The sequence below is a fragment of the Osmia lignaria genome, chromosome 15 (genome assembly GCF_051020975.1).
Source record: "Osmia lignaria lignaria isolate PbOS001 chromosome 15, iyOsmLign1, whole genome shotgun sequence".
Taxonomy (NCBI): domain Eukaryota; kingdom Metazoa; phylum Arthropoda; class Insecta; order Hymenoptera; family Megachilidae; genus Osmia; species Osmia lignaria.
In genome coordinates this window covers 3442108-3458989 of record NC_135046.1, presented here as the reverse complement: position 1 = coordinate 3458989, position 16882 = coordinate 3442108, and the positions used below count along the sequence as shown (strand labels likewise).

General features: G+C 39.4%; 1 protein-coding gene across 2 annotated transcripts in view; it reads left to right on the top strand.

Moving 5' to 3' along the window:
• Positions 1 to 15977, top strand: part of LOC117600482 (lachesin) — a 134706-nt gene extending 118729 nt beyond the window's left edge. The window contains exons 8-11 of one of the 2 annotated variants that reach the window (XM_076692758.1): positions 3932 to 3988; positions 4422 to 4508; positions 10178 to 10302; positions 12779 to 15977. In XM_076692758.1, coding sequence (XP_076548873.1) covers positions 3932 to 3988; positions 4422 to 4508; positions 10178 to 10302 — 269 coding nt within the window. In that variant the 3' untranslated portion in view covers positions 12779 to 15977. The remainder of the gene's footprint in view (positions 1 to 3931; positions 3989 to 4421; positions 4509 to 10177; positions 10303 to 12778) is intronic. The other variant, XM_034315986.2, reaches the window with a different exon arrangement.
• Positions 15978 to 16882: the final 905 nt, after the last annotated feature.

The following is a 16882-nucleotide window of genomic DNA, read 5'->3' as shown; positions in this document are numbered from 1 at the left end:
GTTCTGATTGATCCTGACAAATGAAATTTAATAATAAAAATAAAGGGAAAATTCGATTTTCCCATCTCTGGTTCGAACGTCGACATTGTTTATGTCACGAATACCAATTGCTTTGTCGGATAGATCGTTAAAGGTATTCAGAATGAAATGAACGTTTCCATGGATTGTTCATAGCTCTCAAATTGGCAATTTTTCGACAAACGCGTTGCCCATAGATAGACGAGAGCGAATTGAATTGTTTCTCGTGGCCGCGTTAAACGACGGTAATTGGTCTCCAAAGCGTGTCATTTGAAATTGGTTTCGTCAGTATCTCGTCAACATTCTCCGATTAATACACACGTTCTAATTGACGCTTCGTTTGGCCAGGCAAGCGTGGATACAAATGAAACCTTCAAATAAAAGAACTCGACGAATAGTGATCCCTGCTCGTTACTGATTAGAAACAAAAAACACAGTGAAACAAAAATTCACGGATGAGTGACTTCTGTCAAAACAATTAGTTGAAAAAGCAACTGTTCTAACGGTATTTCGATACTTTTATTTAACCATTCGACTACCCTCGAGCTATGCATATTATACGAAACAGCACGCGTGGTGCAGATTTAACCTCGACTTAAGGGGGATGCGCGGAGAGGGTTAGAGCGTTGCTCCATCTGCGATTCCGAGCGGAGAAATTGTTGCCGAAGCGAAAGCTCCGTAATCAGATTTGCACGAGGAAGGAAATTTGTTTCGGTGATGTATGACGTAAAAGCGGAATCATCAGAGTTGGAGGACAAGCTAACTAAAACAGAGAAAAGGGGTGGATCTCATCGGCATGCTTGGATAAAAAGCAACTTCTCACACACGTATGAGGATAATGCAGTTTTATGAGCTCGCTGCGGTTCTTATGATAAAGTACGGATAAAGGTGATAAATGCTTTCTTTTTTATTAGTCCACCGACGCGCTGAGGTGGCTAGGATGATACACTTCCGGATCGTGAAACGGATATTTATCGCACTTATTGAATTGTTAGGAAGTCCTTTAAGTATGTGATGAATTAATAGGGGTGGCTTGGGTCATTCTATAGATTCTTTTTTTAATTGAAACTTACGTACCAAAATCGGATATGGTAATGATCAAAGGTTAGAGGTATGCAAATACCTGAAAATTCAAATCGAGAATTCTTTTGGGAGATTCGGGTACCCGAATATCTATCCAAGATAAACTTGACACGATTATCCCCCTTTAATAGTAAGCGTAATTTAAATGAAAAGCGCCCAAGGATCAGACAATAAACGTTCTGAAATCTTTTCTGACGAAAGAGGATCGTACATTTTTCATCGAAAATTGGAAGCTTCCTTTTTTCGTTCTCCTCTATAATTCACTCGGCTCCTCGTTCCCCACGGCTGATTACGGTGCAATTTAATTTCCAATTTATATTCATTTAGCATGCATAAAGTAACATCCGACTTTATCACACGGTTGGCTAGTCCCGGTCCACCGTAAGGAAAACATTCGACGGTTTTGCTCGTTTTTAGGAGAATGAACAGCGCGAAAGACAGAGAGAGGGGTACTGTTACAGTGAAAATGCACTAATTGAAATTAGTACACCGGGCAATATTTGAACAGCTTCCAAGTCGTAGACGAAGCAACGCGAAGAAGAAGAAATTGGATGGAGGGATGGACGGTAGAGTCGCTGATGGACCGACGAAAAAGGATGATGCTATTAGGCTAATTAAGGTGCCTTAAGATTTTAACGAGTTCACTTACCTCGGCTCGGACGGAACTTCGAAATAGTCGCGTGTGGCGTGTAAACTTTACCGGAAGTGAATTGTCCTCTGCCTGCAGGAAATTTGACTGAGCATCCAATCCCCTTGAAAGTTTCGAAAGCATTTCGGGTGATTACCATAGCCGGTGGAAAATATTTATCGGGGATGATGATTATTTTAATATCAGACTTAAAGCTCTGATTCTTTTCCGAGGCAGAAACATTCATTTATCACTTTTGCAAATCTTCGATGGAAGGAAGAGGCATTAGGATTCGCGCGAAAGAAACGACAAGAGTAGAAAGAGAAATAGAGTGAAGAGTTCCCATTTTGTAGGCGACTGAGTGGCAGACGAAAGAAAGAGAGGATAAAAGACGATGGAAAAGACGGACAGAGAAGTATATACAGTCGGGCAGGGACTTTTCACTTTTGATTTATCACGCCAACTTTTATTTCTCCCGGGAGATATTAAAACCCGTTGTCCCGGCCATTTAACTTCGCCTAGCTGATTGATGATTGGACCGACTAAACGCCTTCAGTTTCTTTCGATGCATTGATTAATGCAAGAACAAGGACACCTCGCTTTATATTTCCACGAAAATTTCATGCAATTTTCTCGAGCCCTCAAATAAGGGCGTACCTTCGTTATACCTTCTTTTTAATCCACCATTACTTCCAGCGGAGAAAATTAAAGCAATTCGTCATAAAAATGAACGCCAGATTTCGGTGTCGACGAATTAAGCTAAAATAAGAAATGTCCGAGAATAAAGTGTCGTTTCTTTTCTTCTGGAACGATTACTTGTATGTATTTCCCTTTTCGGTTAAATTTTATTCTTAAGCACACAAAATTATTGCTTTTTTAAAATATGTTCTAATAATATCGGACGAGAAAAATTTAAAAATACAATGTATTTTAAATAAAATAAAATGTATTCCTGATTTATTCTCGTCGAATACTATCAGAATACATAAGCGAAGTCAATAATTTTGTGTCCCGAAAAGTAAAGTTCAACCCCTTTCTGTCCATTTAAATTAAATGGCAAACATCGTATAAATGCTCTGAATCATCGATTCTTCATTGTACTTTATATGTCAGATAAATAATAAACTAATGCCTTTTAGAGATCAATACTCGGGACAGTTTCTGATGAAAATTAATTGAAACCAGAGAAGGAATAATTTCTGAAGAGAAGGAAAAATTAAAATAATTTCTGTTAGCATTAGAAAAATAAATAGGGGAAAATTCGTGAAGGAGACGAGCAGGGAAGTAATTTAAAGCTGATTCTATGGCAAAGGCAGCAACCACGTATTTGCATTATGTCCAAGCGCGTAAACACGTCTGCCAAGAAGCATACTTTGTCATCCCATCCTATTTACTTTGGGTAGCGTAGAAATATCTCTTGGAGCAGTGGCATGCAGCTTCTACACACACGGCAATCGCTCAGACTTTCCTGACAAATAACGATGACTTTTTCGTGGCGAACCTGACACCAGTTACTCGTTTCTGTCTGGCAAAGAATTTTGAGTAATTTACTTGAATTATTGATTACATGTCACGTGTAACAAACTAATTTCAAACGTTCTAGTAAACTCAGTACTCAAAGGGTTAATCAAATTCGTTACAAACCAAGTTTTAGTTAGGCAATTATTCTGATTATGTATAGAATACCTAAGTGTGGAGAATATAGTTAATTGGAAATAAATAAAATAGAATGCGTTGCAATTTAAAATCATTACAAGGATATCAGAAATAATTACACAACAGTACTCGAAGTGTCAAAAGAGATAGATAACGTGTAAAATAAGAAATTGAAATACCAAAGGTGACTATAATTAATTGTAAATAAGAAATAAAATATGTTCTAATCTCCACTCATCAAAACCGTTTGACTAGAAGGATATTAGAAATAATTATTCAACAATATTCAACGGGTCGAAAGGGGTAGGTGGCGTGTAAAATATGATGTTGGAGTTTGGCCGGCCTGGCCGACGCCACGATGGCTAATACGTTTGAGAACGAAGTTAGTAACAGGTGGCGCGATCCATAACTGGTCCCTGCAGCTTCCTAACCCCCCGGCTACCCTTCCTTCTTGGCGAAAGCCGCGTCGTTGCTAACGGGCCACGCGCCTACGATGCAAGGGAAGAAAGTTTAATTAAAAATAAAAACTTGTTTCTTTCGTTGCAGAGTCCACGCCGCCGAGCACCAGCCCCAGTCCGTCCACCACCGAAATGCCGAAGAAAGGTAAGCCCGTAAACCTCCGTGAATCAAGAAGAAACCCTTTCGTTTAAAAATTATATACATTTAATGTTAAGAGTTAATTTGGTAAAACGAAAAACGTTGCTTTTGATCAGTTTTCGAATAATCGCGTGAAAACGTGCTTCGCGCGACGGGAAACTGTGAAATCACAGTCGAATTTCATTCGCGCATTTACCCCCTACACTTTCCACGGGAATCTCGAAAGCAGCTTAACATCTGTCGGTTCCATTAAGGAAAGTAATTTACTCGGTCGACCGCCAGTCGAATGGCCGCGATTTATTATTTACACGAAAAGCCTTGCGAACCGTCAACGGCCTGTTAAAAAGCAACGATGTTAGCAGGAGAACTTTTTTGGAAATTTATTTCTCCTAGAATCTCCCCCGGAAGTGACTGCTATAAAATGCCATTTTCTCCACAGATTGGGAGCTGATAGCCGAAATGAATAACTCCGTTTACGGGAATCCGAGCTCGCTCACGATTCACAACGAGAAAGGCATGAAATCAGGTGAGTTTAACGCTGTATTTCGTTTTCACAGAAATAAAAATTAATTAAAACACCTTTGAGATAAAGGTACATAGCGGGGACTACATTAATATTTTCCTTTTTCAATTGTTCGTGAAACTCTCAAGAAAAAGAAAGTGTGACAAAGGAAAAGTAGGATTAGTAGATCAGCAGCATGGAAATTTCGTACAAGACTTTGCGAAGAGCAAATGCGAATGACAAAAACGTTCTTTCTGTAAAAGTCTACCGGTGAAACGTATTCTCTTCAATCTTGATCTTTTTTCGAAGAACGCATCGATCACTCAGACATATCTCGTGGGAAAGTCGGGAAAAGTAAAAAGGGGTGTAGCCAGGCGGAAATGCAACAAAAATGTAATAACGTGATAAAGTTGGCTACGAAATAAGGAGAAATCTAGCTTATAGCGTATTCGAGTCGAATTGTTCTTCCGAATTATTTAAAAATTAACGCCACGAATTGAATTCGAACTAATTACATAAAATAACAAGTTAACCATCTAGGAAATATCACGTACCTTAACTGAATTAATTATCGTACAATTTGCATATTTCGTTTATTCATTTCAACACCTCGTGAACGAGAATTTCAAGCCGTTTACCTATTATTCTATTAACTGGAATCTACAGAATCGTTGCGAAAAGTATTTCATCAACCAGCAGAAAATTAAAAACCTCCTTTCAATTCAAAATTCCAGACTTCTGATTACATGAACCATTTAAAACCGAAGGGATGAAAGTGAGACTTTTAAAAATTTGTTAATTAACAACAGAAATGGTTAGTTAATATTACAAATAAAAAGAAAAAATTCCACTTGGGTCTCTATAATAATGCAAAACAATGACAACAATTAGCAGAACTTAAAAAGAAAAAAAAGCTAAATTGCTCTTAAAACGATCAAGAGGGGTACGAAACAAAGGCGTTCAAAAGCCATAAGAATCGTCTAAAGAGCAAACTTCTGAAGAAAAAAGAAACAAGAACAATGGAGGACAAAGTACAAGTGAATGTTCGTATACGTGTAAAATCTAAAAGGCTAAAGTGGGGGCGGCGATGGTTCGCGACGAAAGGATCGAGGGGCGGAGGGTGGGCTCCCAGTAACATCAATATTTCATGTATGCTAACACGCCAGAACTAATAATGCTCCAGCAAGGAAGACCCAAGAATAATATCAGCCACCGGCGTACTCCGTGTTCTCCTCTTCCACCCCCATACTTCTATCCTTCCTCTCCCTTCTTCATCGAGGCGAGTCCTTTCTTTTCTCCAAGAAAAAAAAGGAAGAAAGTAAAAATTACCCTTACACCCTCTCTAGTGATCGCTGTTTAATTAAAAGCGTGTAGTGTAAGTCAAGTTTGACCCGGGGAAATATTACCCGCGACTCAATTGAACGACAAGAAAGGGGAAAAAAGAAAGATTGAGAAGAGCAAACAAAGAGCAGAAGAGAGGAGGGTAGCAAACATTAATGCCACCCCGCAGACCGCAGATGTTGCGCCAATTACAAGCCTTACCCCCGTCCCTCTCGTTGTCCGGCGTCTTCGTCGCTCTTTAACCCGGCAACTTCGAGCAAGCCCCTTTCCACAGTCCCAGAAAAGGAGAAACAAGGCGTGTTCCGACTTACGAGCCTGATGTCGGATACCTTCCTGCCTGCAGCTCTTTGTCTTCTCGACGACAACGACCGCGGAACTGTACGGAGCTTAGGTACAACCCCCGGGGCTGTAGGAACGGACGATGAAGGGATGGAAGGGGTTGCCTTCCTTCAACGAGACACGAATTTTCGAAAAGGCTCTCGCACTTTGTTAGATTAAATTTAAGGACGAAAGGGCTCCCATAGGGAAGCTTTGGAGACCATCAAAGCTTTCCTGAAGATTCGTGACAAATAATCATGCATCATTCAGATGACAGTAACGTAAAATAAATCAACCGTGGACGATTTATTAAAACTGCAATTTTCCTTCTGCGAACAAGAAGCAGAAAGTTTTTATGAAAGGGTCGTACGGTTCCACGTTCCTATAGAAGATTTATCGGAGGTTGTTTCTCATTACGATGGCCGCGGTAAATAAGGGTGCAATTAACGATTGTTTGAAAGCCAGTCGTATTGTTCGCGCATTAATCAACAGCTCGTTGGATATTAACAAAATTATACACCGCCGCATTAATTACCCTCTCGTAAACGTTTATCGGCGCCGATGATTGTTTAATCGAATAATTCGTCGAATGAAAGCTCAATTAACTACAGCTTTGCTACGTTCGCTATTCGTAATACAATCAGCTGATGATTATTCTTCATTTCAAATAGGAATAGATTTTAAAGCAAAATTTGTTTATTCAATAAATGGAGTCACAGAGAAATTGTAAATGACAGATGGAGTAGGGTTTCGATATCGCGACATCTTGGAGGCCACATACAGCCTTAGGTGTCCCTTAATTCCCTATGGAACCGTTGTTCTCCTGTAATTCTGCGGCAGAACGTACAGAGATTGGCTTAGTCGCATGCTTGCATACAGATGAAGCGACTACTATCCTATCGTAAGCGTACACATACGATGGGTTAGCGGGAAGCCGAGAAGGGAACGCGGTTGAAATGTCTCGAATGCATCAACGACATCAACACCGAGCTGATTAAATCTCCGGTAGGAAATGATCGTTGCGGTGCTCATTCCATCGTGCCTCCATCGGTTGCGAAAATCGACTTGAAAAGTCCGATCATCGTAGTTAATTTCAACAATTTCCTCCAAATTAATCTTTTAAATGGGAAGTTAATTTATCAAAAGCATCTTTTGTCCACGCCGTCATAATATATTATGACGAGTTAATTCGTCATACGCGCTGGAGAGACATTTTCCAATGACGAGTTAACTCGTCATCCCTAGTTAAAAGGTTAAAACGAATCATTTCAACCTTAGAAACTTGATTGCTACGTGTATTTAAAAAGAAATCATTATTGCTAATTTAATGAATGACAACCTAGTTCCGTCGACGCTGTCCGTTATCTTCGATCGGCTGGATTTCCAGAGTGGTTGATATCTAGATTGACTTAACCGCGCGTATACGCACTGTCAACATGTTCTACATACTATTGTGCACGTATGCGCGTGCTGGCAGGCTTAATATTCGCTAAATGGGACCTGGGAGGCCGGATCGAACCGGGTCAATTCTGCCACGGAATCGATCATAATGAACGCAGCAAAATCACGTGTCCGAAATGTACGTACACCGAATCACTGCCGCAGGCATTTGCAGCGTTTGCATTCACCAACGAACAGATATTTCGTTTTGAAAGAATTAATTTTGTACTTACCGCGAGGCTGGCAGTCTACCCTAAATGATATGTTTATGTAACACTTAACGCACCCTCGACACATGAAAACGCGTCATAAATATTAGCAGACCTCTGTGTTCTAATTTGCAATCTTGGAAATTCGTTGCATTTCAAATTTGACGCGTTACCACTGACGAACGAGCTGCTTTGCAAGGCAGAATGAATGGAAATGAAAGTGTAAAGCTGTCCGCTAATGATCCTGGTAAATGTGCAGCTGCCTCGCCGTACGAATAATATCAACGGCGAGTTCTATTTTAATCGACACCTTTACATCGAGGCTTTTCAAAATGTTGCACCTTTCGGGTCAACAAGAGGAGTTCGATTACTCGAAAAGCTGTGTTCTCGCGAATTTTGGGTTTTAATCTTGGAATTGAGGCGATTATAAAATTAGATTCCTTTATCCTAACACGGTTCGTGGCAAAGGTGCGAGTGTAAAATTTCTGATGGATTAATCTGTCTTCGTAATAGCTCTTCTGACAGGGACAAAGTGATCAAATTTGCATAGAATCGTTGCAAGAAAATGCCATGTAAATTGAACCCTTTAACTGAGCTGTATTTTAGCACGGATGAGTTGCTCTCTTTTAAGATAAACCGTCGTAATTGCTTTTAATTAAAACATCATAAGAGTGTTCGGACGTTCGAGTATCTATAGAAAGCAATGTTCGAAACTTGTCCGGGAAATCATGCTCCTCGAAACAATATCGATAAACCCTGTCAGTAGCGGGAAGCGGGACTTAATTCTGAGCTTCAGCTTTGGCGCAAGCTTCACTCGAACACGCTGCTTTGTTTTGGTGAGCTGCTGATTAGATTTCGTAAGTTGGCCCTGGCCGGAAGGTAGAAGAGCAGGAAAGGAGGATGCCGACGAGGAAACACGGTCTTGGCACAATAGCCTATTTCAGCAAGGTAATGGCCGATCATCCTGGTACACACGGCTTCGCCGCGAGTCACTTGTTCGCTGCTGTGTATAATAGGGGCCCCGGTATAGACGTTGGACTAACTAACCGATCGTATACACGTCCATCGACAACAAGGTGAGACACACCGTTGTACGGAGAAATGGATAGGCCAGACAGACGTATGCAAATTTCGAACAAACATTAGCGGTGACAGTGCATCCGACATAGTATCCCAGAAAGGTTTCCATATGGACGCATATTTACTATTCTTAACACAAAATGGCTAGTGGAGCTAATTATAGTAAACAATGACCAAATTGAAAAAGTGTAAATTTTAATGTAATTTTATGACAGAAAAGTATCTGAAACTGGCACCTATGATACAGCAATTTAAAGCTTAAATCTCAAAGAAGATACCTATGTAAATGCATCTTTAATATTCTTAATACAAAATGGCTAGTTGCCAGTTATATTTAACAGTGATCAACTTTGTAACATTAAAATTCTGATAGCATTTACGACGTATTAATTTAAAGCTTAAACTTCGAAGAAAATGACCATATCAATATTCTTAATACACAAAGGACGTTTGGCAGTCGTCGAAGAGCAAAAAATGGTTAACGAGAAAAGCAGAGATCCGTGAACGGATTCTGTTGACGTTCTCGGCGAACGAGCCTCTTCCTGAGCGAAATTCGATTCCCTCCTCGTGGCGTGATGTATGCAAATGGATCCAACGTGGTAACTACAAAATTCCTAGTCCAGCTGGCCGAGGTTACACACACGTATATCAGGATTAAACCGTGGAAAAAGCTTGCCAGAATCCCATGAACTGGAGGCATCCTCCAGGTAGCTAGAGATAGTTTCATTACATGATTTGGTCCGGCAGACTGGACGGTGACAAACGTGGCAACATGGAAGGCTCCTTCCGCGATGCACTGGATAAGGGAATTGTGTTTACTCGTAGTTTGCATACTAGTTACCGCGTTTGCCACCCACTTTACGCGTAACAGGCCCGTAAACATCTTCAGAGGAGGACCACTCGTCGTACGTCCCCTTTGTCCCGGTTTCCTTTGCACCTCCGGCCACTTCCTTTCATTCTTTAACTCAACGCTTCCCACCTCTTCCCATCCCCTATTGTCTCAGTGGCCTTTGTGCCGTTTGTCCATTCATTCTTACCCAGGAAACCAAAATGGAATTAAATCGCGACATTCGCGATGTTTATTATCATTATTGATTCTAGGGCGTTAATGCAATACTGTTTTGCAAATTCAAAGGGAACGCGTACAAATCCGGAAACGCTTTTCCATTTGTCACATTTTCTGGGTAATCCGATTTCAACGATGGATAACGTTTCGATTCGATTTTCAAATGTGTTACAAACATCCATCATTACCACTATAAAATCCTTGAAACGTTAAACCTGTGTTTAAATTTCTGCTTCCAGGTAATAAATTTCAGTCGAACCTTAGCGAGATCGGGAAGTCCGAACAGAAATCGAGCGATCCGGATAGGAAGAGGAATTACAATTGGACTCCAGACAGCGGTGAGCTCAGCTACGTGTCACCATAAGTTAATTCTTTCCTTTTATTATTTTCTATGCTCGACTGTCAATCTTTAGTTAAATTTAACACGTTGAGTGCCACAGTGAAAACGGTCATTTATTGAAGCTCTGTTTATTAAGAATAAGAATATTTCAGCAGTTTTTAACCTTTCCATAAATACGTTCAAGAATTCCAGAATCATCAAGAAAAGTAACAATTCAAAAGAAATTATACACTTAATTATATTGCTGTCATATTTATTTTCTGTTTCTAACAATAAGAGAAAATAATTTTATCGATATTGATATTAAAAATAATTTAGAAGCAAAATAATACAATTTTTAATTATTACATATCGTAAAATTTAGTATATAATTGAGAAATGTAAATAATAAATACGTCGACGCGCAAGTGGAGAGGAGGCACAGATCTGTACGTATACGGGGCCTTCTCCCCGCGTAATTCTCCTCGAGGAAGGCCTACAATGAGGGCCTGGAACTCGGGTAAAAGGTCACAGAAAAACATACCGTGCTCGACACTGTAAGATTATCAAACAATATTGAAATTATTATATTCTTATATCGCATAAGCCAACCGCATACTACTAGTTAGAAACCGCTGAATATTTATTTTTCAAACTTCCTATTTGCTATTGTACATCAATAATATTTTCCTATTTCTCTTTTCTTATCAATTATTTGAGTATATCTAATTTACAATGTCAGTCACCAGTGAGCACTGCGGCATTTAACGTGTTAATTACAATAAAATAAAAAAACTCCCATCCGTCTATCCAGAAATCCTCTGAGCCTCATTAATCGGCTCGTCAGGCAGAGAAAAAATTCATAATAACTTCAGACACCGATATCGGAAGTGACAGTGGTCAGAGTTTGCTGTCAGAGTCCGGGTCCATTGAAAGGAGGCTTGAATAGGGTCGAACGTGGCAAATGAGCAACGAAGGAAACAAAACGTCCATCGAAGTTGCGGTTTATCCGGAATTCCTGCAGTGGCATTTAAATGACAGAGGCTCGAGAAGGGGTCAGGCTTAACACCTTGCAAAATTCCAACAGGCCCGCGGCGTTATCGGAATATTTCTTTCCAGGCTACCTCTTCCATCTTTGTCCGGGTGCCTCTGTATAGACGCGCTTTCTTTTTTTCTCCCCAAAGAAATTTGCATAATGGGAAAGTGTGAAAATCCGTTTTCTCCGAGGGCTCGATCACGATAGTCCCGTGGAAGTAGGTAATTTCGTTGGAGGAGAGAAAGAAAAAGAAAAGTGTTGCGAGCTTCCACAACTTGATAAGTACTTCAGGGTCTTTCGTGACTTGAGGAACTTTCTTGAATCGAAGGTCGAACGATTCCACTACGCGAAAATTTTCATGAAAATCAACGAATTTAAACGAATTAACAGGAGCTCCCAATGAAATGGTTAACGGCATGGAAAAACACGGGCGTAAAACGAGAATGGAAAGCGAATACGTTGTATTGGAAATGTACAAAATCAACAGCACCTCGTCGATTTCGAGCCTTTGATGATGATAAAAACATTGTTCTTTGCAATGGCGCAGCCATAATTGTCCAATAGGAGGGGTTACAAAATTTTGTTTGTAAATCCCATTTTTAAAATTTTTTGTTTATTCCTTATGATGTGTAAAATTTTTGAAAATATTCTGAGATCTTTTAGGAAAAAATACCTTCTTTTTGCCACTTCATTATCAAAATAAACAGAGCTTAATTTCTAAAAATTAAATATCATCTCTGAAATTCAACATCCTCCTCCTCCAGGTTTCTTTCTCTAAAACATCGATCCATATATCAGTTCCTAATTCAAACCCAAAATCGAATTTGCGAATCGTGCAAATTACTCTTAAAAAATTCGTTCCCGTGACACGGCGCGATCGACGAGGAATGGAAAAAACAGCAGAGCGATAGGAAGCGCAAAACCGCGTGGGCAAAAAGTCGACGAAGAAAAACAGTGAGCGTAGAGGTGGAAAGCCGGTGTAAAAATTGACGAACCGAGGAAGCATCCCGGTGGGGATTCGAGAAGGATAAAAAAAAAAGAATAGATAGGAGAGAACATGGCGGTCGCAAGGACCACGATGAAACAAACGAGAAAACGAGAACGAAGAGGAAGGGGATGATTGGAACGAAGGCCTACCGGCTTGTTTCTGATTTGTAATTAGAGATGAGCCACGGCCAGGAACGGTACAGGCGGAATACATCTCTCGCGAAGCGAGTAATAACTGAAAAGTATGGGCCAGTCCATCCGGAAGAACAACTCTCTTCCCATTCTCCTCATCGTCTGTCCTTTACTTTTTTTTTCCTTGTGCCAATCCTTCCGTCTCGGCAGAAGGATCCCTCGTCTTCCGGCTGAATTTTCTGGAGAACTTCTTGACTCCGCGTTAACCCTTTCGGGCCAACTCTTGCAAGTTTTACGGCCCAGAATTATCCTTCTTTCATAATATAAATATGACTTTTAACTTTCATTTCTCTATTTATTTTTCAGATTCAGCAGCGAGCATCACGACCACAGGAATGCTTCTAATGATCGTTCTGATAGTTACATCCGTCATTCGATAAATGGACGCCTTCTAATTGATCATCTGTAATTATTGACTCGATTTATAGGGAAAATGACTAGACACGAATACACAGGTACACTTAACACAGACACTATGAAAGATTGACTGAGTAGTTAGCGTGGAAGGGGAATAAATAATAATAAGGTTAATAATAATTACGCGTGCCAAGTCAGTGTAGCGCAGTGTACAAGACGACGAACGAATAGAAAATGAATTTCTACAGTGTATGCACGAGTTAAATGACCGGAGGATCAGAGGAGGGAGGGTAAATCACAAAGTGCAACGACTATCGCTTTCAGTGTAAAATATTGTATAACGCCGTAATTTCGCCGCAGAAACTGCGCCAGCGGTCTCGAATTTTCCAAGTAATTTTCATTTCGATCCTTCAATTTTCAGGGGACGATAAAAACAGCGATGCAAGCGTGAATTGTGTCTCAGCCATCGATTTCACCTTTCCATTCTTTTTTTCTACGCTCGGACGATTCTTTCACTGTGTTCCTCTTTTTATTCCGTCTGCGAAGACTTCCTTCCACCCTCTTTTCTCCCCCTCGTTCCGTTTCTTATACACGAAATCGCGGATCCCATCTGGGTACTTGAGATTAAAACGTCAGATTCGGTACAGGGAATGCTCTCGCATGAAGGGATGTTCGGGGCACGAATATTATTCGCGAACGTCTACGAATCGACGAGCTCTCGGTTCGGCAAAAAGAAATTAGAATGAATCCTTGGAATATTTCTTTTCGGGAAATGCGCCCTCTTTGTTGGCTCGACAACGAAGTGACGCCTGTGGAAACGAACTTGTAGCTTTCAGGAGAGTGCCAATTACACGCGGGAAAGCGTTTTCCCCTTTTGTCGCGACGTAGTTCTCAGAGACCGGATACCCGTGTAAAATCAAGCTCAACCGGAGCTTGCAACACTCTGTTCCCGCTTTTCTCTGTTCCGTGCCACTTTTGTTGCGCTCTTTATCGCATTATTTAGCTGCGAAGGCTCTCGCGCGGGAAACAACCCTGAGGACGGAAAAATAGGATGCTTCTATAAAGATTAATTTCGACATAATGCCACCGTAATTAATGTTACGCTTGCTCTGACCTACTCCGCGAAATTGTTTCAGAATGTATGAAAGGGTTGTTTCAAAAAGAGCGCATAATAAATGCGCCATTCCAAAGGACAGTGGAAACGTTTAGAAATGAAGAAATTTGATTATTTTCGCGACAAGCATCGAATAAAACGATTTTATTGGCCTGTAAAAACATCGAAACGCTTTCACGAATAATTTTGCAGATTTATCGGGGATGCGAAACATCGCTTACCAATTTTCAGTTTCACCTGAACTCCGATCGCTGCTTTTTATTCGGTGTGTGTCAATTTCGATAATTTAAAATGTCTCCTCGCTTTGCCGATGAAACGGGAAAAGAAATATGAAATATTTCAGTACAGGGAGCAATTCTCTGTCGCGCATTAATATCAAATGATTTTCCTATTGATTTTAATCCATCAAGGGTATTAACGTTTCGAATCCCGTGAACATGAATTAATTGTAATATCCGGGCGAATTAAATAATCGGGGAAAAAGTGTATTTTCAAAGGGAATATTGATGCAAAGCGGAATAACCGAATACCGTCATAAACTTTGCCTCGATTTGTGTCCTGAAAAGTTTATTAAATCCGTTTCGGATTTTGCAGATGATTCCGATTTTAAAATATTTCCCTTTTAAAAATCATTGGGGATGCGTAGACGGAATCGACGGCACTCTTCATTATCTTGTCACTGCGATTAATTTATTCCCGCGTTAATTAACGGGCTTTGGAATTTATCCGTGAACGCGCAAACACGTTCGCAGTGTGTCGGTTTAAAGCGGACTTCGAACTACTTAGGAATATCCATTATTCAGCGTACAGCTTGTTTAAAGCAACAGGTTCGAGAATCCCGGCACGCGAAGGGGTTAAAGCCCATGATGGATTAAAGAAGGGTAGGATTCCCATGGACTTACTTAATTTTGTCATCGCCACCGACAAACACTGATTTCTGCTCTGAACAACTTTCATCTTTGACGGATTAAAGAAAAAATTATACATGGTTTCTGTTAATCCCCGTATATTCTTTAGAAATACAAGGGTTGGATAGAATAATGAATAATTAAAGTTTATTAAATATTTGAATTTATTTATTATATTTTACAGTTATTACACATATAAATGGCATTATTTTTCTTGAGTTTCTTATGGTGTTCCTTTGAAAATAGAGAACGATGGCGCACATCTACCCTATACGAATATCGGCCTGATATAGTAACGTTCAACTCGTCAGCTGGCGGATGTAAATACGAGTAAATAGATTAATTAAGTGTAGAAGAAAAGAGGAGACGAAGTGTTCTCGTGGCACGAAATGAATTCAAAAATGTTTTTGAATTACAAGAACATTTCGTCCTGCTTCGCAATGAATTTAGAATAAGTACGAGGCGTCGAGTTAAAAATGACCTAGGTGGTTGGAATTGATTCATTCCTCTTTAAAACCTTCGTTTCCACCCCCATCATTGAATGAAATAAAAGTTTCGCCTATTGAAATTTGTTTCAATTTACTTTTTAATTGTTTACATTTTTGACAGAGGTCAGAATCAGTTCCAAACACAGGGATCTTAAGCCACGAGCATTTTCCTTTGGTTCATTAATTCCAACGTGTTTTCTACGGCCACTGTAAACAATTGCAAACGATAGACACAGTGACAAGTAAATACCATAGGGAAGGATATTTTGACCTATAGCGTAACGAAATCAAGACGAGTAAACTCGTCTTAGTGGTTAAGTGGTTTTAAGTGGTCGGCCGCATCGTTTCCGCTCGAATCCAAAGTTAATCGGAAGTGGATCTAGACATCTTACAAATTTCCATCTACGCTAAGTACGTCGTTGATTAAGTTAAACATTATAAAATCGACATTTGATATAAAACTAAAAGAATTTCACAAAGTAATCCTCTTGCAACTTTTCTCGAAGAAAACAAAATTATTTGTTGAAAGTGTATTAATTTTTAATTAATTTTCAAGGAAAAACGATGCGAACGAGAGACTTGGGAATAAAACGAATTAAACGCGAAGGTATATATGTATACATAACACAGAATATAAATATATAAATATATAAATATACGAATTAAGAGGGACTATTGAATAATGATATATCATATATATATATATTGTATGTTACATGATATATTATTATAATATTATTATGCTTTGCGCCGTTGAGTTGAATGTTGTTATTTACATGAGAAAACAAATGAGAGAGAGATTCTTATGGATACACTCGACATATGTAATAAAATTATGGGCAAAGTAACTTGCTCAGTAAAAGAAAGATCATTCTGTTTATTTGTCGACAATTATTTGATACGACATCCCTGGTGGAATCATCCTATGAATCCCAATGAGATTCAGCACGAATATTTACATGGTAGGTATTATTATTTCTACATATGCATGCGTTAATTCCACATGGAATCAATTGTTTTCGATTAAGCCTGTGTTTTATTTATCAAGTGTGTCGTTCGAAATGTTTCGCGATATCAAACGCGTGTATCGCGCGATTAATATGGAATAGAACGTTTCACCGTTTATCGATGGAGTTCGCTGGTTTTAGATTAAATGATTATTACCATTCGAAATCGGGAAAATGTAATCGGGAAAATTTATACGACCAAACGTTCTGATGAATTTCAATAATTTTCTAGGACCGATTACGAAACATGGAAAATCAGTGATTTCATGATAAAAAAGTATTACAAAATAACATGTATGGTACATTAATTTGAAGCTCAAAGCTTCCTGAAAATGATTACATAAAGGCATCATTAATATACTTACGATTAATAAAAACATGACTGATTATGGATTGCAACCCACAGTGATGTTGCATATCGAATATCGGAATTCGAAAAGTGATTATTCGAAGATAATTGCATGACAGAAAAATATCATCAAATATCATTTATGGTACGTCAAATTAAAGCTTAAACCTTAACGGAAATAACCACA